The 22775-nt window shown below is 58.1% G+C and overlaps 2 protein-coding genes across 2 annotated transcripts in view; one reads left to right on the top strand and one right to left on the bottom strand.

The window, feature by feature from the left end:
- Positions 1-22775, bottom strand: part of PGS1 (phosphatidylglycerophosphate synthase 1) — an 81487-nt gene that overhangs the window by 6276 nt on the left and 52436 nt on the right. The window lies entirely within an intron of this gene.
- The window catches only part of DNAH17 (dynein axonemal heavy chain 17), a 93842-nt gene that overhangs the window by 55172 nt on the left and 15895 nt on the right, over positions 1-22775 (top strand). Inside the window, exons 48-68 of the mRNA XM_021680944.1 lie at positions 601-703; positions 1417-1564; positions 1945-2036; positions 3160-3321; positions 3812-3976; positions 4179-4370; positions 7525-7791; positions 8188-8349; positions 10045-10278; positions 11175-11339; positions 13026-13121; positions 13298-13515; positions 15284-15491; positions 15666-15781; positions 17300-17492; positions 17805-18040; positions 18666-18788; positions 20568-20772; positions 21182-21346; positions 21595-21735; positions 22005-22175. Coding sequence (XP_021536619.1) covers positions 601-703; positions 1417-1564; positions 1945-2036; positions 3160-3321; positions 3812-3976; positions 4179-4370; positions 7525-7791; positions 8188-8349; positions 10045-10278; positions 11175-11339; positions 13026-13121; positions 13298-13515; positions 15284-15491; positions 15666-15781; positions 17300-17492; positions 17805-18040; positions 18666-18788; positions 20568-20772; positions 21182-21346; positions 21595-21735; positions 22005-22175 — 3562 coding nt within the window. The remainder of the gene's footprint in view (positions 1-600; positions 704-1416; positions 1565-1944; positions 2037-3159; positions 3322-3811; positions 3977-4178; positions 4371-7524; positions 7792-8187; positions 8350-10044; positions 10279-11174; positions 11340-13025; positions 13122-13297; positions 13516-15283; positions 15492-15665; positions 15782-17299; positions 17493-17804; positions 18041-18665; positions 18789-20567; positions 20773-21181; positions 21347-21594; positions 21736-22004; positions 22176-22775) is intronic.

Here is a 22775-nt window from a genome sequence, read left to right as displayed (position 1 = left end):
GTGTCTGACACAAGGGTCCTGTAACGACCTGGCCAGTGGCCCAGGCCAAACCTGGGGGTTTTGAGACCGAAGGAACCCAAGAGCTCCCATCGGAAATCAGACCGTTGGAGGCATGAAGCCCACACCTTGCTGCCGAGAACTAGAGGCAGAGAGGGCTTCACAAGGGTCAAGCCCACCCACGTCCATCACTTGCCCTGTCCCTGCTCCACCACCCTGGGCTCACAGGTAGTAGGAAGCCAGGAAGGTTAGAATGGAACAGGGGCAGGTAATGTGGGGACAGGGTGTCAGGGACCGCTCCCCAGGGGATGTGACAGAGCCAGGCCACGGGGTAAGCGGGCACTGAAAGCGGTGCAGGGTGGCCCCCCTCGAGGAGCTGGAATCTGAGCTCACGCCTGCACCCTGAGCCACTCCGATGCCTCCTGTTTCAAAATTTTTCTTGAAAACATGAAGCAAAATTGGCCGCTTCACCTGTAAGCGATATTTATTAAAGTGGGTTTTTTTTATCTGCACATGCAAGAAATGATTGGGGGTGGGCTGGGGGGCCCGGGGATGGCTCCTCCAGGCCGGCAGCACGACGTAGCGCCCGTCTCCCGCGTGCAGGTATGACAGACAGAAGCTGACATTGAAGGACATCCATAACTGCCAGTACGTGGCTTGCATGAACCCCACCTCCGGATCCTTCACCATCGATCCCAGACTCCAGGTAGGCAGAGATCAAACTCTGGTTAGCCAGCCGCTGTGGGTTTGAGGCTCACTTTGGCACAAGAAAATAAAAGCATTGATTTGGGGTGTTGTCAGGGCTGCGGGCCGACATTCTCTGGAGAATTCCCTCACCTTGCAGCATGCGTGCGGCAGGGAATTCCCCGGGGCAATGAGACGTGAGCCAGCCCTCCCTCAGACCCCACAGGGCCGCCCCAGTTAGCAAATGCAAATACGGGCAGCCAGTCAAATGTGAATTTCACATCAACGACAAATACTTGCCTAGTGTAAGCATGTCCTGTACAATATTTGGGACACACTTGTACCGAAAACAATGACTTGTTGTGTATCTGAAACTCAGATATCACAGGATATCCTGGATTATATCTACGACCCCACCCAGGCAGGACCTCCCCTCTGAAGTATCTAAGCAGATGGAGACCTAGAATAGAAAACCAGGCCTGTGCCCTGAGACACTCTTTTGCCTCCACCAAAATTTTGCTTGAGAGCATGACGCATGGATTTGGCAGTTTCGGATATGCTCAATATTTGATGGGGGTTTAGCACATGTAAGGCACAAGGAGGACAGCTGTCCATTCTGACCATGCCCACAAAACACTAGGGGCGGTGGACAGAGTCTGCTCCCCCGGAAGGCAGCCCCGGCCACAAGCTGGTCCCTGCGGGCTGCCTGATGGGGGTTTGTGTTGTTCCGGACAGCGCCATTTCTGTGTGTTTGCTGTGAGCTTCCCAGGCCAGGAGGCCCTCACCACCATCTACAACACAATCTTGGCCCAGCACCTGGCCTTCCGCTCGGCCCCCACGGTGGTTCAGAGGATGAGCAGCCAGCTCGTGGCCTCGGCCCTGGGTAAGCTGACCAGCCTCATCCCCCCCTCCTGTGGGCACAGCCTACTGCTTTATGGGGCTGATGGCTTCTTCATAGTTTCCCCTGGTAAATATTTTATTTATACTTTCAAATCAATATTTTTAAATGATGCTATGTTTCAGCAGGAGATATTCTGAAATACGATTGCTTGAGGGGAAGGCAGGGGGTAGGAAATTCAGTGTACAGAAATGATTTACATGTGAGTAGAGCAGCAAACCTCCCCCCTTGACAGCTGCGCAGATTTCTTACTTAAATTGTCACTATCTCATAGTCCATTTGCCTTAGAAACTATACCTTAAGCTCTGCACTTTCTGAGGCCATTAAGAGCACCTAAGAATCGATGTATCTCTTTCCTGTAACAGCCCTGCATCAGAAAGTCACTGCAACATTTCTTCCCACGGCCATTAAATTTCACTATGTCTTCAATCTCCGGGATCTCTCCAATATTTTCCAGGTACTGCTCTTCTAGCCTGTAATGGGCCATGTCCCTGATCGTAGGTGCTGTCCTCCTCTGCTGCTCTCAGGAGGGAAAGCACAGTGATGTATGGACTGACAATAGTGATGGTGATAATGACTGCAATAATGATGGTGGTGATGGTGGCGATGATGATGGTGATGATGATGATAGTGATGATGATGATGCTGGTGATGATGTCAGTGGTGATGATGCTGGTGATGCTGGTGATGATATCAGTGGTGGTGATGATGACGATGGTGATGATGATGATAGTGATGATGATGGTGATGACAGTGATGGTGGTGATGATGCCAGTGGTGATGATGATGGTGATGGTGGTGATGATGACAGTGATGATATTTTCTCTTATTTATTGACTGTTTAGTTGGAGCCAGGCACCAGGTTTGGCCACTTACACTCCCATCTTCTCCTCCAAAATACACATAACGTGCTCCTATAACCGCCTGTTAGAGAAGGGGAATCTAAGACTCCGGGAGGTTAAGGCATGCTCAGCTAATGCCATGCCCTCTAGAGGCCCCTCCTCATCTCTATGCTATCTCGCTGCCCCCAATTATGTCATTCATAGCCCACATCACAATGCGTAATTACCTTTGCCTGGTTGCATCTCCCACTAGAATGTGGACTCCATGAAGGCAGGGCCTACCTTGTTGCTGTGATCCCAGAGTCCCAGGGAAGGCCTGGAAAACAGCAGACCCTCAATAAGAACCTATTGAAGGTGTCCAGGGCACTTGGTCAGTAAATGGCTGAGCAGGACTAGACATGGGCAGGCTTGCTGCAAAGCCCAGCTCGGAACCCGCTGCTCTGTGGCCTTCAATAGTCTGGCTCCCCGCCATGGTCATACTCCCTTGTCCCTTCTCCACTACCTACGCCCTTAGAGAATGAAACCCCTGGCTCTGCCTTGTGAGAACTCGCCCCTACATCTCTCTCCTTGACACACCCTCCAGCCTCCAGGATTTGCATGGCCTTGGCCATCAGTGGCTTCCCTGACTTGGCAGATCACTGTCCGGGCAAGTGACCACTCTCTTGCTTCATCTGTGAACAGCACTTGGCTGGCCTTTGTAGCGCAGCTAAAGACGCTGACCACCTGTGTCTGGGGCAGGGACTCTTATTCTCCACAGTGGAGATCCTGAGAATACCGCTTGACCTAGTCCGCCTCTGGCTGCACGAAGCTGAGAGGGTGTATGGGGACAAAATGGTTGACGAGAAAGACCAAGAAACATTGCGCAGGGTCACCATTGCTTCCACCAAGAAATTCTTTGATGTAAGTCAAGCCACCAAGTCCCTCTGATGAGCCCAGAGAGGCTCCAAGAGGGCAGAGTCTCTGGGGTCAATGATAAGGCCAGCCCTCTTGGAAGGGCCCTCACGTGAGGATGGGAAGGACCACACTGGGTCCCAAGAATTGACTCTGTCAAGTGAGTGTGCATCTGAGGGAGAAGGGATTGACTCCTCAGTAGGTCAGGATGGGATGACCTCCATCCATCCATTTGGGGTAGAGAAAGGCCTGGTTGGGTCAATGTGCTCCGCTGGTACGTCCTGGGCTTTCTTGGCAGATTCATTTCTTTCTCTTGATGTGATGGGCATGGGACCATCCTACCAGGGATTTCTGGCAGCAGAGCAAGCCCTGGCAGCAGTGGTTTGGGCCCACGAAGACGTGGTACCTGGGGCCAATGTGGCAAGGTGCCAGGGCTACCACTAATGACCTTTGTGCCCGTGGTGGCCAACAACAGAAGTGCCTTACCTCTTATTTCTAGGATCTTGGGGATGAGCTCCTATTTGCCAAACCAAATCTCTTCTGCCACTTTTCTCACGGGATCGGCGAGCCCAAATACCTCTCGGTAACCAACCTGGCTCATCTGAACAAGCTCCTAGTGGACGTCCTAGACAGTTACAATGAAGTCAACGCAGTCATGAACTTGGTGAGTAGTGTTCAAGCTGACAGCACGAGCAAGGGGCTGGGACCCAGGTTTCCTGTCCTTTCTCATTATGAACCCCTTAATGGCGCTCTGGGGCGGCGTGACTCACAGCAAACACCGCCGGGTCTGAGAGGAGAGTCTGTGCCGTGGAAGGAGCTGAGTCCAGGTGCGCTGGGATGCTGAGGTGTCTCTCTGGCCTCCGCAGGTGCTGTTTGAAGATGCGGTGGCTCACATCTGCAGGATCAACCGCATCCTGGAGTTGCCCCGTGGGAATGCCCTGCTGGTGGGTGTGGGCGGCAGCGGCAAGCAGAGCCTCTCACGCCTGGCCGCCTACATCAGTGCACTGGACGTGTTCCAGATCACCCTCAAGAAGGGCTACGGGATCCCTGACCTCAAGGTGAGACGTGGCTTTCTGACAAGCCGCCCTTGGCTGGGGGCGGCGGTTGTAGAGAAAACTCTGACCACTCGCATGTCCGGCACACAGAAAGTGAATGTCACCGCAGGGTCCTCCTCGTACAAAGTAAGGGCCAAGACACGTTTCAGGCAGTGCCCAGGTCCACGTGGCAAAGGCAAGAGGATGTGTGGGTCTCCGTTCCCGCTGGGCTGGGGTCTGCAGTGACAGCACAGACAAGAGCAAAGGCCCTGGTTCTTGCCCCCGGTCACAGGGCTGCTCTGAGTCGCTCCCCGTTCGCCAGATTAAATAATTCAGGGCTGTTACTGGGTCTCTAATGACTAACTTGGATTCGGGAAGGCTGCTTTTTGAGTTAATTAAATAAACATTAGCGTAAACAGGTCTCCCATCCCCAAGATACGCCGCCGAGGCTTTTTATTGATTTCTTTTTCCCGAAAATTTGCTCTGTCAGGGAACTGTATGCTCGTCAAACATGATTAGCCCAGAACAAATCATCGTAGCGCTTCAGATTGGAGCGGAGATTGATTCGACCACATTCCACGAGCACGTCTCTCTTTGCGTCAGTGCCCGGGGCTGCTTCTGCAGGCCAGGACGGTGCCCGACCCGGCGAGACCCTCCCCACCACACAGGGCCCCCGGCAGCCACGGGCGGGCAGCTTTAGTGGGGCGATCTGGAGCCCCACCAGGGCACAGCATCCTGGATCCTCTGTGGGAGGAGGTGGTCTGCTGGCCAAGAACCCAGGAAGGACAGTGGGGACGGTGCCCTGCCAGCAACACCAGGTGGGCTGAGCCAGGGACTGCAACCTCTGGATCCGCATCTGGCTCCTGGTTGTCATTGTCCCCGATGGATTCTGCTCTATCAGAGGACTAGCCAATGTTTTTTTAAATCCCCGCCTTAAGGGAAGGGTCTCCCTCGTGGGTTCTCCCAGACGCTGCCTCCTGCCCCGATCGGCTCTCAGCTTAGCCAGTCACGTTAGTTCACACTGATTTCCCGAGTGCGCTCTGCGCTCAAGCGCAACTACGACCCTCGCATCTAAGCTGTATTGTCTCAGTGGGTTTTCTCTGCTGAGAAGTTTCTAGTCTATTAACCAAATCATAATGGGTTAATGTTACCATTGCATCCTGTCCCTTGCTCTGTCCCTGTGCAGATTTTGTCCCCGGTTCCTCACTTTAGGGTCAGTTGTGGGTGTTGAGTCTGAGCAATGTTATTCTACTCGTAGGCATCGGCTGCAGCCACGCCGAGGCCTGTCCTCTCACTACCCACACGGAGCTGTTTTGTGCTAACCGTTCCCTGTCCCTGATGAAGCAGCTGCAGTGGGTTCAGAAGGAAGGAAGGAGACAAAGCGGGCTAGTGGGCCTTGCACCGTGCTGTTAGTGACGTGACCTTGTTCTATGGTCTGTGGCATAAGCTGTGGATGCCCCCGGGGGGTCAGGGATGCGGCAGGAAAGGGGTCAGGAACTGCCCCCCGAGGGACGGCTTGAGCCTTGTGGAAAATCCTGGCCTTGGTCCCCAGAAAATGAGATGCCGTCAAGTGTTTGAGCAGAGAGGACCAAGTGAAGGGTGGTTGGAGGACCAGAGAGAGTGGTGCGCGGTGACCAGTAGGAAGGTGTGGGAGAACCCAGTGACCCCGTGAAGGCTGGGACTGGACAGTGTAGTGAGGTGGGAGAGAGAGGCCCGAGTCTAGGGGTGGCCCCGAGGGCTCTGCCTGTGCAGGGGGACTGTGTGGAGACAGGGCTTGGCTGGCGCCCCACACTCTGCACTCCCTGGGCCAGCCCATGGTCTAATAAGCAGCTCCAGGGACCTCCCAGCCAGAGATGGGAGCTTGTGCCCCCCTCCATCACCATCGATCCCTAGATCCACCTGGATGCAGGTGATCATTGACCTCCTTCTCAACGGGATCTGAGCTTTCGGAGCTGACGGTGATGTCCGCACCTGCAGCAGGGACCAACAGGGTGGTGCCCCCCGCCAGGCAGGAAATGAGGACGGGACAGAACTGGGCTGGGGGCCGAGGGCAGCCAAGTCACAAGGGCCAGGAGGAACCCGCGTCACGAACGCCACTCCGCGTATGGGGGTGTCCGAGGAATCTGGGGGAGAGGAAGGACGTGTTGGGGGGTTGGGAAGTGCTGGGAGGTGGCAGGTGGAGACCCCAGGGCAGGCCCGGTAGCCTAGGAAGGTGGGAATATGGGGGTGGGCAAGGGAAAACAAACAGGGCCCACAGAGCTTACGGGAAACTCAGACATTACAGAGATCAAGTCGTCAAGCCCCACACATGCACGTTACTCCTTGGACGGCTGCGCCAGATGGTCTGCGCACAAACCTACACTTGGTGCGTGTGCGCTGGCATATTCTTGGAGAAGAGCAACTCTCCGTACTGCTGTGTGATGTGCTTATCTTTTTTTCCTTTTTACTGTTCTCCTTCATGTATTCTTCCAGTACGGCCATGCAGCTATTCTGTGAGCTGTTCGTTTAAATCCTATCAGGGACGGGACGGGCCTCGCGCTGAGTTGTAGGGATTGCTCAGAGCAGGGTCCTCAGTCCCGGACCAGCTCCAGACCCGAGCCCGTGGTGCGTTTATTCGAGACCTCTTTTAGGGTCTCTGAGGTTTTGTGTTTTTTTCCTTTTTCTTTTCTTGGTAGTAAAACGGACCTCACCCAAAATTTACTGTTGTAACTATGCAGGTCAGTGACGTTACGTATGTTCACAGTGTTTTATAACCACCACCACCACCCCCGGTCTCCAGAGCTCCTTCATCTGCCCACATTAGCCCCACCTCCGCCCCCAGCCCCTGGCGCCCACTCCCCACTGGTCCGGCTGCTCCAGGGGCCTCACCCGAGTGGACTCCTACGGCATCTGTCGTTTGGGGACTGGCTGACGTCACTCGGCATCACGTCCTCCAGGCCCAGCCCTGTTGTATAGCATGGGTCAGGATGTCCTTCCGGTGTAAGCCTGAATAGTAATCCATCCTATGGAGAGACCGCATCTTGTCTGTCCGTTGGTCGGCTGACAAACACGTGGGCTTCGGTGAGCCCGAGGTCCCGGGCCCCATTCTACAGACCCTGCATATTCCTTGCAAAGCTGACCCCCAGCTGTCCCTTCCTGGGTGGCTGTCAGACTCTCAGCATGTCCTCCTTGGGTCCAGGTTGACCTGAGCACACAGTACATAAAGTCGGCGGTGAAGAACGTCCCCTCGGTGTTCCTGATGACAGACTCCCAGATGGCCGAGGAGCAGTTTCTGGTGCTGATCAATGACCTGCTGGCCTCGGGGGAGATCCCTGGGCTGTTCACGGACGACGAGGTGGAGAACATCATCTCCTCCATGCGACCACAAGTGAAGTCCCTCGGCATGACTGACACTCGGGAAGCATGCTGGAAATTCTTCATTGAGAAAGTGCGCAAGCAGCTTAAGGTAGGAGCCCCGTCTTTACAGCATCCCGGGGAGTCCCAGGCTGTCTGGGGATGAGTCCCATGTCCCTGGGAACCGGCCCTGCTGAAGGGATTGTACCCCTCCCTGTCCTCGGGCCTCATCTGCCCACTCTGTCTTTCACCCGGCCTTTTCTCTTCCCCCTCTTGCGGGGCCCACGTCAGAAGGCTTGGGGTGTCCTCTGCACTCCCCCATCTCTCACGAAAGGCGTGAAGTCAGTGGAACGTTCATCGGTTGCGAGGGAAACCCAGAAGCAGGGGTGCGCAGACATGTGGAAACAGACAACAGGGAGCTTTCCTCCCGATCGAGCTCTCTGCTCAAGTGAGCCTGGCCCTCAGCACCACCATCCCCATGAGCAGCTCCTCTGTGTCCCGCCTCTAGGTGATCTTGTGTTTCTCTCCCGTGGGCTCCATCCTGCGCGTGCGGGCAAGGAAATTCCCTGCCGTCGTCAATTGCACGGCCATCAACTGGTTCCACGAGTGGCCGGAAGATGCCCTTGTGTCCGTGAGCGCGCGCTTCCTCGAGGAAACCGAGGGCATTCACGTGAGTCACTGGGCACAGCCCCGTCCGCTATCCCCCCTGCTGGTGTTCACAGAGCCAGGGGGCGGAGGGCATCTGCGGCCTGCAACAGAGGGACCCCGCACCCTCTGCCTCCAGAGCCCGGGCAAGCGTGAGCCGGGTGAGGACTCACCCTGGTGCAAAATTTAAGAGGGGGGAGGAGGGGCGCCTGGGTGACTCCGTCATTAAGCGTCTGCCTTCAGCTCAAGTCATGATCCCAGGGTCTTGGGATCGAGCCCCGCATCGCGCTCCCTGCTCGGCGGGAAGCCTGCTTCTCCCTCTCCCACTCCCCCTGCTTGTGTTCCTGCTCTCACTATCTCTCTGTCAAATAAATAAATAAATAAATAAATAAAAAAGAGGGGGGAGGAGGAGGTGTGACATCAGTAATCAAGACCAGTAATGTCTTAATGTGATACTTCTAAAAATCACAATTAATGCTAGATGATTCACAGCGAACAAAACTGTAAACAAAGATAAGCTGCTGGTTGTTGGTTTCATGGCCAGGGGACACCCATTTCAACCAGCTGGGGGTGCCGCACCCCTGTGGCCACCGCCCACCAGGGCCGGGTCAAGAGGGTTGACGCCGGTGTGCCAACAGATTGAGCAAGGCTGGCTTTAAACACAGTCCCTGATCAGGGCTGACGGGAGCACTGCACTTACTCCTGCCCCGGGCTTCGACACAGCTCCGCCCGGGGCCACTTCCTCACCTCTGACCTGCCCGTTACAGGCCGCGACAAGTATGATGGGTACCGGGGCTTTCTTTCATAGGAAGATGGTGCCCAGGTTCGCTGTTTGAGCTAATTGCCAGCCTCGAAACAGTCATTAAACTCTGACCCAGCCAACGGGAGGGATGAGCAGCCCTACAATAAATCACACTTGGTTATCACGTTTTATTTATTGTGAACACATATTCGGTTATGAAGTAGGGTAAAATAAACCTGAAATTAACGTTTCCCCTTAGTTTTAGAGATGGGTAAAATCCCCTGCTTGTCATCGCTAGAGCGCCCACGTTTGGGATGGGCCGTTCTCAGAACACTGCAGTTCCCACGTTTCACTGGGGAGCACAGACGTGGGTGTCCAGCCCCCAAGAGAGCAGCCTCCTGACTGGGGAATGGCCCCATTGCTGGTACCAGGGAGGGCCACAGAGTAGATGCCCAAGAAGAAGCATACGTTGGATGAACACACTCCCAAATCAACTCTAATTAGGCGGTATCACTTGGACACCTCCTGGGGCAGAGCCCTGGGGCAGGTGGGGCGGCCCAGATGGCGGTGGCCGTGACCCTGGTGTGGGAAGGGAGTTACTAAACCCCAGGACCCAGCGCAGTAAATGCTTGCTGGATCACCCGGGTTGCTCAAACCTGCTGTCAGGCCCTGCCCTTTCCCAGGGATGCAAGCATGTGAGTCAGGGAGAGAGAATCACAGGAAGAACGCTGTGCCCTGTCCCCGGTGCTTAGCCACATCCGGGGGGAGCAAAGTCAAGTGCCCAGGACAACCTCTGCAGGCACTGCTGGTTGAATGGCCAAGGTTGAGAGAGGGCACGCATCTCATGGGGTCCTGGTGAGGACGGGAAACCCGCCCTGCTGAATCGCGGTGGCCAGCAGCCTCCTCCTCCCCGCGGGAGTGGGGTCGCTCCCTCCCGCCAGGGAACCAGGAATGAGGGGCCCCCTGTCGCCTTTGCAGCCAGAAGTCAAGGCCTCCATCAGCCTCTTCATGTCCTACGTGCACACAACGGTCAACGAGATGTCCAAGTTGTACTTGGCCACGGAGAGGCGCTCCAATTACACCACACCCAAAACCTTCCTGGAGCAGATCAAACTTTACCAGAACCTGCTGGCCAAGAAGAGAATGGAGCTGGTGGCCAAGATTGAGAGGCTGGAGAATGGTCTGACGAAGCTGCAGAGCACAGCGTCCCAGGTAGGGAAGGCAGAGGCTCTGCCAGCAGGTCCCAGAACCGTCCCCTAAGCAAGAGAAACAGGACTCCTGCCTTGGAGACACTTCCGTTCTCAAACCACAGAGAACGTGTGGGTTCAACATGCTTTGGCAATGCTGTCATTGTGTCGGGCGCTTTACGTGGGGGCCCAAGTCCAGCAGGATTTGTGCATCGGGTCTAGTGCGTCCGTGGCCACGCGTCCATTCCCAGATGCCTTGCACGCTGTGGTGCCCAGATGGAAAGGCTTTTGCCATCCAGTTTTCTGCCTGGCTTTAGGTGCCCTCCCTCATGTAGCCCCGGCCCCATCACCTTCACTGCCCACTGTTGGTGTTCCCGAGGGAGCCCCGAAAACAGCCCCGCCCCTGCTTCCCTGCCCAGGTGTGACCCCGCACAGCTGGGGCCGCCCCGCCTCTGCCCCCAGGGAGAGCGAGCCCATGAGCCAGAGCCAGGCCAGCTTGCCCCCACCACAGGCGGTGTGGCAAGGGTCAAGGCCACCCCTGTGGGGCGTGGAGGGGGGAGGATGGCAGGGGGTGTCCCAGGAAGACAGAGCTTGGAGGGGCCAAGCAGGAGTGCTCCCACCCAGAGAGATCGCGCAGAAAAGAATAGGGTGGAGCCCAGCCAAGCAGGCTGCTTCTTTTCTCCCAGATGAACCTTCCAGACATGGTCCTGTTACAGCGACTGAGGGGCCTCCTCGTGGGAGAAACCATCAAGAATGGGGCGGCATAGCCTACCCTATCACTCACTCCTTCCCCGCACTCCCTCCCGCCTGGCATGACCACGGGCAGCCTGGCCCCGGCCCCAAGCTTTTGGTGCCGCCCCACCAGCCTGTGCATGGCGGCCAGGGCCCACGCCTGCCCATCCTGGGTATCTCCTCCTCCAGGTGGATGATTTAAAAGCCACGCTGGCGATTCAGGAGGCCGAACTCAAGCAGAAAAATGAGAATGCGGACAAGCTGATCCACGTGGTGGGCGTGGAAACCGAGAAGGTCAGCAAAGAGAAAGCCATCGCCGACGAGGAAGAGGCCAAGGTGGAGGTCATCAACAAGGTGCGGACAAGCCCGGCTCCCAAGCCACTCGTGGGTTTGCCAGGCCGGGCCTCCCTCCCTGGAGCACTCGGTACCTCCTCCAGGCCCAGGCAAAGGCTGGGAGGTTCTCCCAAACTTGCAGGAGCCCCTGCTCCCACTCACGAGGCCCCCGGCTCAGAGGAGGGCTGTCCTTTAGAGAAACGTCCGTCCCGGAGCCGGGCTCCTCCAAGTGCAGCGCCCAGGGCGCGGTGGCAGCATTGCCAGGAGCTGGTGAGAAATGCAGGTTCTCGGGTCTGCATTTTAACAAGATGCCCGTGACCCACCAGCACATTAAGGGTTGAGAAGCCCACCTCGGACTGGAGCCCTGGTCCTCAGACCCGCTGCATCGGGAGCCCCCGGAGGTGCTGATGTCTCTGGCCCCGGGGCCGGGGGGGGCACCTCGCCGAAGGGCTTTCTCTCCACCCCTCCCTGCATGCCTTTGATGCCCCCAGACATGCACCTGCGTGAGTGTTTAAATGAAGAGCGTTCCAGGAATTGCCTGCTATCTCTTGAGATGCAGCATGGCATGGTAGCAAGTGGTTTCTAGGAGGAGGGGCCTGACGCTGCCACCAGGTGCTGGAGGAAGAGGATGCGGGCCAGGCGGGGTGGCAGGAGCCCCCTCCATTCCTCCTTGTAACCCGCACATCCAACCCTCAGAGGCCCAGGGTGGTCGGCAGCTAGCCAGCAGCGGAGTCAGGATCTGAGCCGGGACCCACATCCACACCCCAAACTGTGACCGGCCATCTGATGCCACACACAGCTGTTAACGTCTGGGTGCCCATCCCTCTCCAACCCCTGTATCTGGAAAAGGCCCCCTGAAGGGGGGGCTCCAGGGAAGAAGCCAGCCACGTCCGCACCTTCTGTGCCCATTCCTGCAGTCGGGCCCCACGCTGTCCTTAAAGTCGGCGGCTGGATGGACCCTCCACACGGTGCTTTGCAGAGACCCTGTCCCTTCCGTCCTCCCTCCTCTGAGCCCAGCAAAACCCCCCAGCCCCTCCTGGCTTCATCCCTGAGGCTCTTCCTCATTGATAGATACCAAGTTGTTACTGGTCTCTGTGCTTGGCATCCAGAGGCTCAGAGGGGTTCTTCGGGACCCCAGGAGGGAATGCGTGCATGCGTGAAGATGCTCTCACTTTCTTAAGGGGAGGGTGAGCTCTACCTCCGATTGTGCTCCATTTTGGACAGATTACACAATGGCACCAAGAGACCATAAGGCCTCAGAGCCAGCGGTGTGGGGTCCACGTGGCCCCAGGTTTTCCTTCCAGTCCTGGGAGCTGGGCCCATAGAAGGACCGGTTCCCATTCCAGAATCCCAAGTCTGCGGCCCCAGCACGGCTTCTTCCAACCTGAGTGTTGGGTGGCAGGGAGGAGAAAGGCGGGATCCAGGCAGTGGATGGGGACCTCGGGGCATGAAGGGGAGCACGGGACACAGCCCTGCTGCTGCCATGGGGGATGCACCATGGGGGACGCACCATGGGGGACATGCCTCTGTGCCTGGGCTTCGGGCGGAAGACCACCCTCCTCACTCCTGTCCGTGCTCCCTCGCTGCTGCCCAGGGCTCCGTGTACACACGCACACACTCACACGCACGTGCACACACACTTGCGCACAGCCCCCCTCTCCCCACCCCCAACCCCACATTGATCTTTCCTGCGTGGCTTCCTTCCAGAATGTCACAGAGAAACAAAAAGCTTGTGAAACGGACCTGGCCAAGGCCGAGCCAGCCCTCCTGGCCGCGCAGGAAGCTCTCGACACTCTGAATAAGGTGAGGGCGGGAAAGAAAGAAACAGGACCGGCCCCGGGGGGGGGCGGGGGAAGAGAAAGCCATGGCATTGGCGCAGGGGGCCGCAGGCTCTCGGCAGCTTCCCGTGGTTGCCATGGGGCCTCTGGGTCCGGCGTGCAGGGCTACGTCCCCTCCCAGCTGCTTCCTGTCATTTGCAGAACAACCTGACAGAGCTGAAGTCCTTCGGGTCCCCCCCGGATGCCGTGGTCAACGTCACGGCTGCCGTCATGATCCTGACCGCGCCCGGGGGCAAGATCCCCAAGGATAAGAGCTGGAAAGCTGCGAAAATCATGATGGGCAAAGTGGACACCTTCCTGGACTCCTTGAAAAAGTTTGACAAGGAGCACATCCCCGAGGCCTGCCTGAAAGCATTTAAGTGAGTCCGCGCTGGGCCGCGCCACGGGCTTCCGTTGGCTTCTTGCTCTGTCGGGAGCGCGGTACGTCCCGGCGCTGCGCGGTCCCCCGGTCCTCTCCAAACCGCCCCAGCCGGCGGCCCGTTCCCAAGGGCAGCCTGTGCTCGCCAGGGCGGGCAGGGGAGCAAGGTGGGACCCCAGAGACGGGGGGCGGCAGCGGCCTGGGGAGATCTGGCTGCACCGGAGTCCAGGTGTCCATATGAAGCGTGGCCCCGGCTGCATCGCCCTCTGCCTCCCCCACCTAAAGGATCAGGGCAGGCGGGCAGCCCCATGGCTCAAAGTCTAGGCACCCCTTCCCCACACAGCACACAGGAGGGTCTAGCAACACTGCACGCGGCCATCAGGACGCTGGGAGCTGCGGGCCCACGAGAGAGGCCACCAGTGCCCCCCCCCGAGGCAAGAGCAGGTGTGCGCATGAGCATGGGTGATGCACGCACACACACACACGCCGTACATGTACACGCGTGCACACGTGTGCCGTGAGTACCCGCCGGCACGGGCTCCATCAGGCGTGGCTTCTTCTTTGCGTTGCTGTCACCTTAAGCGCGCCACGTCTGGAGGGACACGCACAGTGGGTGGGCAGTGTTGCTGCGGGGTGCGCATGGGACCAGACGCCGAGGGGCCTCCTTGCTGCGTTGGTCTCTGCGCAGCTGAAACGGTACTGTACGTACACAGGACTGTCGGGGCGCCGTCTAGACAACCTGGGGGGAGAGAACAACGTTCTCCTGCTACGTCAGCAGCCTGACCTGTAGCTGTCGGACAATCCCGTGGCAGACGGACCGGCGCGTCCGTGGCTCCGCCCGCACGGTGGAGGGTTCTGCCAGCTCCCGGACGGCCGCCTCCACGTGCCTGACGTGGGCCGAGAGAGGCAAACCCGTCCTAACATCGACCTAAACAAAGTGTGAAGTAAACCAGAGGGAGGAGATGATGGGCCGTGCTCCCAGCCTGAATTCAGACCACTTTTCGGTCATTCTCTTGAATCACACACTGGAAATTCTTTCTGCAGATAGTGCAGTGTGTTATGCTTCACGACATTGTTGTCATTTTTAAAATACTGGTTTCTAAAGTGCATCTCCGGGCAATTTTCCTCGGCACGCCCAGGCTGTGGTGTCCCGGGGAGCGGAGGTGACGCCATGGAGGGGGAGGTGGGGGTCTCTGGGGGTGTGGGTCCTGGGTGCATGTCAGCACTGCCCCCCGCCCCCCAGCTGGGTCATGTTGGGAGAGATGCTCAGCCTCTCTGGGCCTCTCGCCCCAGAGCGACATGGGGTGACGATGTGTGCCACGGCGGAAGCTCTCGGGACAGTGCCTGACCCCCGGCCCCAGGCAGAACTACTGCTTCCTGTCCGTGGTACTTGGGGCAAGTTGCTGAGCCCCTCCGAACCCCAGTTTTCTTGCTTATGGGTGGGGTCTTTGGAGAATGAAAACTGGACCAGCTATAGAAACTCCGGGAACAGAGAGGACAAGGAATGCTGGTTTCCCGCCATCGTCTAGAGCACAGGGCCATTCGCCTCACACCCCAAATTCCGCTTCTGGGGCCAGAATTCTGTGTTTCATTCTTTTCTTCATCTTGAAGATATCCCCCTCCCAAAAAGCCCCAATTCACTGCGCTCCCCTCGTAACTGCTTGTGGCGAGCGGCCCAGAGCTGCGGACCGGGGCGCGCTGAAGGCCGGAGGCGGAGACGCGGGGGAGGCCTGCGGAGCCCGCCCCAGCGCCTGCTGTCCCCTCTGCAGGCCCTACCAAGGCAACCCGACCTTCGACCCCGAGTTCATCCGCTCCAAGTCCACGGCGGCCGCGGGCCTATGCTCCTGGTGCATCAACATCGTCCGCTTCTACGAGGTGTACTGCGATGTGGCCCCCAAGAGGCAGGCCCTGGAGGAGGCTAACGCTGAGCTGGCTGAGGCGCAGGAGAAGCTCTCGCGGATCAAAAACAAGATTGCGGTAAGTGCCCGCCCGCCCGCACCGAGGAGAGCACCAGAGCCGCGGGTCGGGGTCCCATAGAGCGGGGGCTGCCCTGGATCACTCAGCAGAGCGAGGAGCCCAGGCAGCCGCAGGGACCAATCGCCCAGCCCCAGAGGCCCCACCCCACTGCTGGGCCTCTCCGTGTTTGCCCAGGAACTCAATGCCAACCTGAGCAACCTCACGTCGGCCTTTGAAAAGGCAACAGCAGAGAAGATCAAGTGCCAACAAGAGGCCGACGCCACCAACAGGGTGATCTCGCTGGCCAACAGGTAGCTCGCTCCGCCCTGCGGGCACCCCTCCTGCCTTCTCAGCCCCCCAGAAGGGCCGGGCCCGCAGAGCAGCCCCTGGAGGAGGAGGAACGGCCTGGGGTGGAGGCAGCAGTACCCTGCTTGCACAAAGTCATGAGGATGACCCAGTGACTTGCTGTCAGCCAGTGTCTCCACCTCTGGGAGCTGGGAGCCCTCCGTGGTGGGCGCCCGCGCATCCCGGGACCTTTGGCTGCGAGGAAGCCCCCCAACCCAGACCTGCCCACACCTGCCTGGGAGGCGGCGTCCACGGGGGCCCGCTCGGGCAGATCCCCCTCTACCCGCTCCCACCGCGCTGTGCTGTTGGTACGGCCTTCCGGGGCCTCCACCAGCGTGGGGCTTCATGTCTGTTGATGCCCGTGGACTCCAGGGCAGCGCTGTCCCAGCGGGAATGTGGCTCGAGCCACACCCATCATTCTACAATGTCCTGTTGTCCCCGCAGCACCGTACAAAGATGAAACCAGTCTTGATAATGTATCTTACTGAACCCCAAATGTGATCATTTCAATATGTGATCGCTGTGAGAAGGATCACTGAGGGGGTTCGTGTACGTTTTCACTCTGAGTCCTGGAAATCTCCATGCACATCCCAATTCAGACCATCCACGCCTCGGGTGCTCACTACACGCATGGACAGCGAGGCTTCAGAGCTGTCTTTTCGAGGTTCCAAAAGTGAGCACCGGGAGCCTGGCACAGAGCCGCAGGTGGAGTGGGTCCTAGGGCATGGCTTCTGGTCGAACATTCTCCCACCCGGCGGGCTGGCAACTGCTGACGGTTTGTCAGTGAGACACAGGGATCCTGGGAGGTCCCCAGGCCGTGTGACAACGGCCTCCAGCAGGGTGCGGACGTCGTCCCGGGTTTGAGGGACTAGATCGTCCCCGCCCAGAATAGCAAAGTCGTCTTTTGGTCTTCGGGAAGCAAGGGCTCCTCGGGTGATGCTCACAGACCTCAGTGGACCTCATCAGGCAAACTGTGCTTTCTACAAACATCGCAGACCGGGGCCAGGGGCCAGTTCTCAGGCTTGTGGCCTGAACTGCATGATGCCCACGCTGCAGTCCCTACTCCACGTGGGGCTGGGTGCCCTCTGGATGCCATGTTGTCCTGTGGCCACTGTGGCCACCACCCGGACTCCACCTTTACCGAGACCTCCCACTAGCCAAAGCCTGAGCTCAGTGGTGTCCCGGCAGCAGCCTTGGCGTGAGCGAAATGTTCAGATAAGGTCAGCACAGAGGTGACATCAGAGCAGGCGACTGGGGCAGGGGAGCTCAGGCCCCAGGTGCCTCCAGAAAGCGTTAGTTTTGCTTCCCTAATGCAGTGATTCCCAAGAATTTCCCCCAAAGCATTTCCATGTTGAAGCACAGAGCGAAGGCAGGATTTGCAAATGCCAGACTCCTGGCACTGAGAGGTGGAGGTTGCTTGCTGGTCTTTGGGTGCGACCCTCCATCATTCCTTTGACCCCCGCTGACCTCATGTTCACATTTAGGCTGGTAGGGGGATTAGCGTCGGAGAACGTGCGCTGGGCTGAATCGGTGAAGAACTTCAAAAGCCAGGGGGTCACTCTGTGTGGGGACGTCCTGCTGATTTCCGCCTTCGTATCCTACGTGGGCTACTTCACCAAGAAATACCGAAATGAGCTGATGGAGAAATTTTGGGTCCCTTATATAAATCAGTTAAAGGTAAGAGGTTTGGTTGCATTCATCAGTCAGGAAATCTGGGGAGGTCCCCGGGATGGGGCAAACCCAGCCAAACGTCACACACACAGACGCTCTGGCCACTGCGGGTTTAAACTGTGGCCCAGCTTGGCCGACGTGGATGCCCTTCCTGGGAGGTTCCAAGGTGTTCCGTCAGGGCGCTGGGAGTGGTGGTCTTCCAGACCACACGGCTCCCCCGTGGTCTAACCACGGCCCCGCCGTGTCACTTGGGAGAGCTGTTTCCCTTGGAGCAGTATGGCCACATCACCCGCCCCTCCTAAGACTTCCTCTTGGCAGGTTCCCATCCCGATCACGGAAGGTCTGGACCCCTTGAGCCTGCTGACGGATGACGCAGACGTGGCCACTTGGAACAACCAGGGCCTCCCCAGCGACCGCATGTCCACTGAGAATGCCACCATCCTGTGCAACACGGAGCGCTGGCCCCTCATCGTGGATGCCCAGCTGCAAGGAATCAAGTGGATCAAAAACAAATATGGCAGTGAACTGAAAGCCATCCGCCTGGGACAGAAGAGGTGGGTGACGGCGGCAGGCGGGGCCGGGGTGGGGGGAGGGGCTCGGAAGGCAGCCTCTGGCTGGCTGGGCCCCTGGGCTTGCAAACACACCTGAGGTGTTAGACGGGCGGGCGGGTCTTTATGGACAGATCCTGGCTCACAGGTGGATTTGTTTTCCGCTATTTGGTTTTGGGGGACAGCACCAGCAGTAAAGCATTAACCTCGGGGCTCTTCTCTCCCCCACCCCCCACTACCTGCTGCTCACCCAGGCTCGAGTCCCACCTGGCCACCTGCCGGCCACAAGGCTTCGGGCCAGTCATTTTCGCATTTCTCATCTCTAGTGGACGCGTTTCCTCAACACAGGTGGTCACTAAGGCCACCCCGCGTGCCTTCCTGGTGCCCCGGGCACCTGGGACCAGACACAGGTGTGAAAACATCTAGGGCTGCCGCCATAAGGGGGCTGCACTCCCGTGGGCTCCTAGGGGAGAGGACCACAGGTGCCCCAGAGCTCCCCGCAGGGAAGGAGCTCCTGGCCCCTCGGCCACTTGTCTTCTGGTGCCTTCTCGCTCCAAGGGCTGCCTCTGGGGCACCCGGCGGTGCCCTCTCTGGGCCCACGTCCTTACCTGGCCCCATGTCATGCCCACAGCTACCTGGACATCATTGAGCAGGCCATTTCCGAAGGGGACATCTTGCTCATCGAGAACATTGGCGAAACCGTGGACCCTGTGCTGGACCCGCTGCTTGGCAGGAACACCATTAAGAAGGGAAAGTGAGTTTCCGGTTCCACTTTCACAGTTTGGCCCCCGTGAACCATGTGAACATGCTCCGTGGGGCCTGTGGCCTCTGCGCAGGGCGGCGGTGTGGGGAAATGCCCTGCCGTTCGGGTAGGCAGCAGGGTCTGCGACAAAATGCCGGTCCGCAAGGAGAGGTGGGAAGTTGTGGGACCGCATCCCAGTCAAGAACAGCAACGCCAACACCTTATTAGTGACCGCCTGCGGACGGCCGTCCTTGATGGTCATGCTTTTCTCTCTCTCTTTTTTTAAGATTTTGTTTATTTGACACAGAGAGAGAGCACAAGCAGGGGGAGGGGCAGAGGGAGAGGGAGAAGCAGGCTCCCCACTGAGCACGGAGCCCGATGCAGGACTTGATCCAAGGACCCTGAGACCACGACCTGAGCTGAAGGCAGACGCTTCACCGACTGAGCCACCCAGGCGCCCCACTGGTCATGCTTTTCTTCTATTTTTATGCATTTTACAAATCCTAAACCTGTAGTACTATTTGTTTTTTTATTCAGGTGAAATCTACCTTACACAGAATTAGCCGTTTGAAGGTGAACAATGCAGTGGCACTTGGTACACTCACAGTGTTGTGCAAATATCGCCCCACGTGGAGGCCCCGTACTCACCAAGCACTCGCTGCCCACACCCCCAGCTGCCGGACCCTGGCACCCACCCATGTGCTCTCATCTCCACAGATTCCCCTGCTCTGGACACAGGTCCTTTAAAGGGTATCACGTGGTGTGTGCCCTCTTCTGTCTGGCCACTTTCCCTGGGCGCCGTGTGCTCAAGGCCCATCTGTGCGGCAGCGTGGCAGGACCGCGTTGTTCTTACGGCTAAGTCCACCGGATGGGTGTGCCTCGTTCCGTTTATCCATTCACTGGTTGATGCATTGAGCCTGTATTACTTTTCTAATATAAAAAAAAAGTAAATCAACTTTTTAAATGGAAACATCAGAGCTGGTCTGAGCCACTGATAAAAATAGGGGGTTGGGGTGCCTGGGTGACTCAGTTGGTTAAGCGACTGCCTTTGGCTCAGGTCATGATCCTGGAGTCCTGGGATCGAATCCCGCATCGGGCTCCCTGCTCAGCGGGGGGTCTGCTTCTCCCTCTGACCCTCTTCCCTCTCGTGCTCTCTGTCTCTCATTCTCTCTCTCTCAAATAAATAAAATCTTTAAAAAAAAAAAATAGGGGGTGCGTGCCGAAGCCCAGAACAGAGGTGGCCAATAAACGTGCTGACGTCCTAGCCTCTGAGAAGAGCTTGACATGAGTGGTGATACCCAAGGGGTAAAGAGGCCCCTGAAAGTGAGCTTGACCAGCAAGAGCGGGAGCCGAGAGAAGAGGTTCCCCCACAGTGGACCCGCAGACCCAGCTTCTGGCCCTGGCTGCTCTCAGATTCCCCCAGGGAGCTTCCAGAATTTAGCAGTGTTCTGAATCGGGGTGTCAGTGTCTTTCTGACGTTTGTGGCTCTGGGGTGGGGCCCAGGTGGTGTGTTTCCGCACCGGCTCCCAGGGGAGTATGATGTGCAGTGGGAGCTGAGTGAGCACTCCTATAAAGACCAGAACAAACCAGCCAGAGAGAGAGCAGGTGCACCTTCTAGAAGGTCCCGGCCGTAGGCCAGAGAGGAAGACTAGAACAAGAAGAGACACAGTCCTTTCCCGGTGACCAGAGGAGGGTTCATGGTGGTGCGAGGCCCGGGGGTGGGGGGTGGGGCACCAGCCTGCTGGTGCTGCTGCCCGAGCCCCTCTGACCTCTCCCTCCCCTAACGGCCAGGTTCATTAAGATCGGCGACAAGGAGGTGGAGTACCACCCCAAGTTCCGTCTCATCCTGCACACCAAGCACTTCAACCCACACTACAAGCCCGAGATGCAAGCCCAGTGCACCCTGATCAACTTCCTGGTCACCAGGGATGGGCTCGAGGACCAGCTCTTGGCTGCTGTGGTGGCCAAAGAGCGCCCGGATCTAGAGCAGCTGAAGGTACGGGGCCCGCCGTCACGCAGCACAGGGCGGGCCGCTGGGGTCGCCACGAGGTTTCTGACGCTGCAGCTGCCACCCCGATATGGCTCCAGGGGCCCCAGCCCGTCCCACAGGTCAGATTTTGTGCGACAGAAGGAGCCGCTCTTCCTCCCCAGAGGCCTCCCAAACCTAACTCCAAATCCAACAGCCGCTTCTCTGACGGAAGAGGAGTCTCAGCGGAGCCCAGACGGCCACGCACCAAACTGCGGCCCCGTGGGCACGGTCTTTGCTGTGGGCCCCTGCGTGCAGTGGCCTGCACACATGGGCTCAGAGTGTCCCCATGCCCTGGCCTCTCAGGCTTGTGGTGCTCCTCCTGTCCCAGCTGGGGCCTCGGCTGAGCTCCCCTCCTGGCACTCTGTCCCTCCCACAGGCGAACCTCACCAAGTCCCAAAATGAATTCAAGATTGTTTTGAAGGAGCTGGAAGACTCCCTGCTGGCCCGGCTGTCGGCTGCGTCAGGGAACTTCCTGGGGGACACGGCCTTAGTAGAGAATCTGGAGACCACCAAGCACACGGCCAGCGAGATCGAGGAGAAGGTAAGAGACCACCTCCAGGGCCTGCCCTGCGCTCCCCGCCATAGGGCACTGAGGGCCTGCCACAGTGCTGGGAAGAGAAGCCACCGGGCCACGCGTGCCCCTGGGGCCCAGGGCAGGGAGCAGGGTCTCGCGCCCCACCCAGCACCCTGCGGCCCAGTGGAGGGTCCCTCACACGGGGCGGTGGGGGAGGGGTTGGGGGGCCCACTTCTCACCGGCGCTATCCACCCACTGGTCCCAATTGTTTTAAGGTGAAAGAGGCAAAAATCACAGAGGTTAAAATCAATGAGGCCAGAGAGAACTACCGGCCAGCCGCAGAGAGGGCGTCCCTGCTGTACTTCATACTGAACGACCTCAACAAGATTAACCCCATCTATCAGTTCTCGCTCAAGGTGTGGTCGCGGCCGGGCTCTGGGGCTGGGGCCCTGGCGTCCACAGAGCCCCAGCCGTTGGGAGCACAGACGGGGTCCAGGCCGCAGACGGCGGTGGGAAGGGGGAGCCAGGGTGCGGGATCTGCCCTGGGCCAGCACCCCGGGGAAGGGGCTTCCTCGCCTGGTGCCCCAGACCCCCACCCACCACGGAAACAAAGCAGAGCCCTAGCAGGCAGCATGGGGCGGCCTCGGAGTCCAGCCCCGCAAGCCTCCGTGTGCCCCCTCCCCAGGCCTTCAACGTGGTATTCGAGAAGGCCATCCAGAAGACCACCCCCGCAGAGGAGGTCAGGCAGCGAGTAATCAACCTGACGGACGAGATCACCTACTCCGTCTACATGTACACGGCCCGCGGGCTCTTCGAGCGGGACAAGCTCATCTTCCTGGCCCAGGTGGCCTTCCAGGTACGTCTGCCCTCCCTGCTCCAAGCGTGGTCTGCAACCGGCAGCAGCAGCGCCCGAGGGCTGGTCCCCAGTGCAGACTGCCCAGTGATGGATGCCCTTCCTCTCACTGCCATGGGATGTGCTTGGGACTCTCTTTCGTTGATATCAGGCACAGTTTTAAGGAGGAGGCTCTGAAGGGGAGGTCCATTAAGGAGAATTTTACAAAGAAAGGTCATTCTAATTACATTTACGGACTGCCTGGTAAGCAGTCCCGCGTCGGTGGTCAACCACCGTGGATGCCGAATACGTTTCTTAAGGTAATACAGGTACAAAGGAATAAATATGCCTCCTGTTCATACGGACCTGCTGGAATATTTCAGATTTTTGTTCCATTAAATTGATGAAACAGCCCATCCACCATTTGGTTTACTCCATCTTGTAAGTATGGTGGGAAACACTAATTTCCAGAGAGCTTCTAGAAGGTTGCTTTCCATCCAAACTCAAACTGTCCACCAGGGTCCAGATCAAGGAGGTTTTTCTTTATCTGTGAATCCCTGAATGGCAGCCCCTCTGTGAGGTTTCTCCTGCTGAAAGGGCATCAGGATATTTCCTTGGTGGTCC

This window comes from Neomonachus schauinslandi, chromosome 15 (assembly GCF_002201575.2).
Source record: "Neomonachus schauinslandi chromosome 15, ASM220157v2, whole genome shotgun sequence".
NCBI classification, from domain to species: Eukaryota; Metazoa; Chordata; class Mammalia; order Carnivora; family Phocidae; genus Neomonachus; species Neomonachus schauinslandi.
The sequence above is the reverse complement of the archived record's forward strand: the minus strand, read 5'-3'. Positions and strand labels throughout refer to the sequence as shown.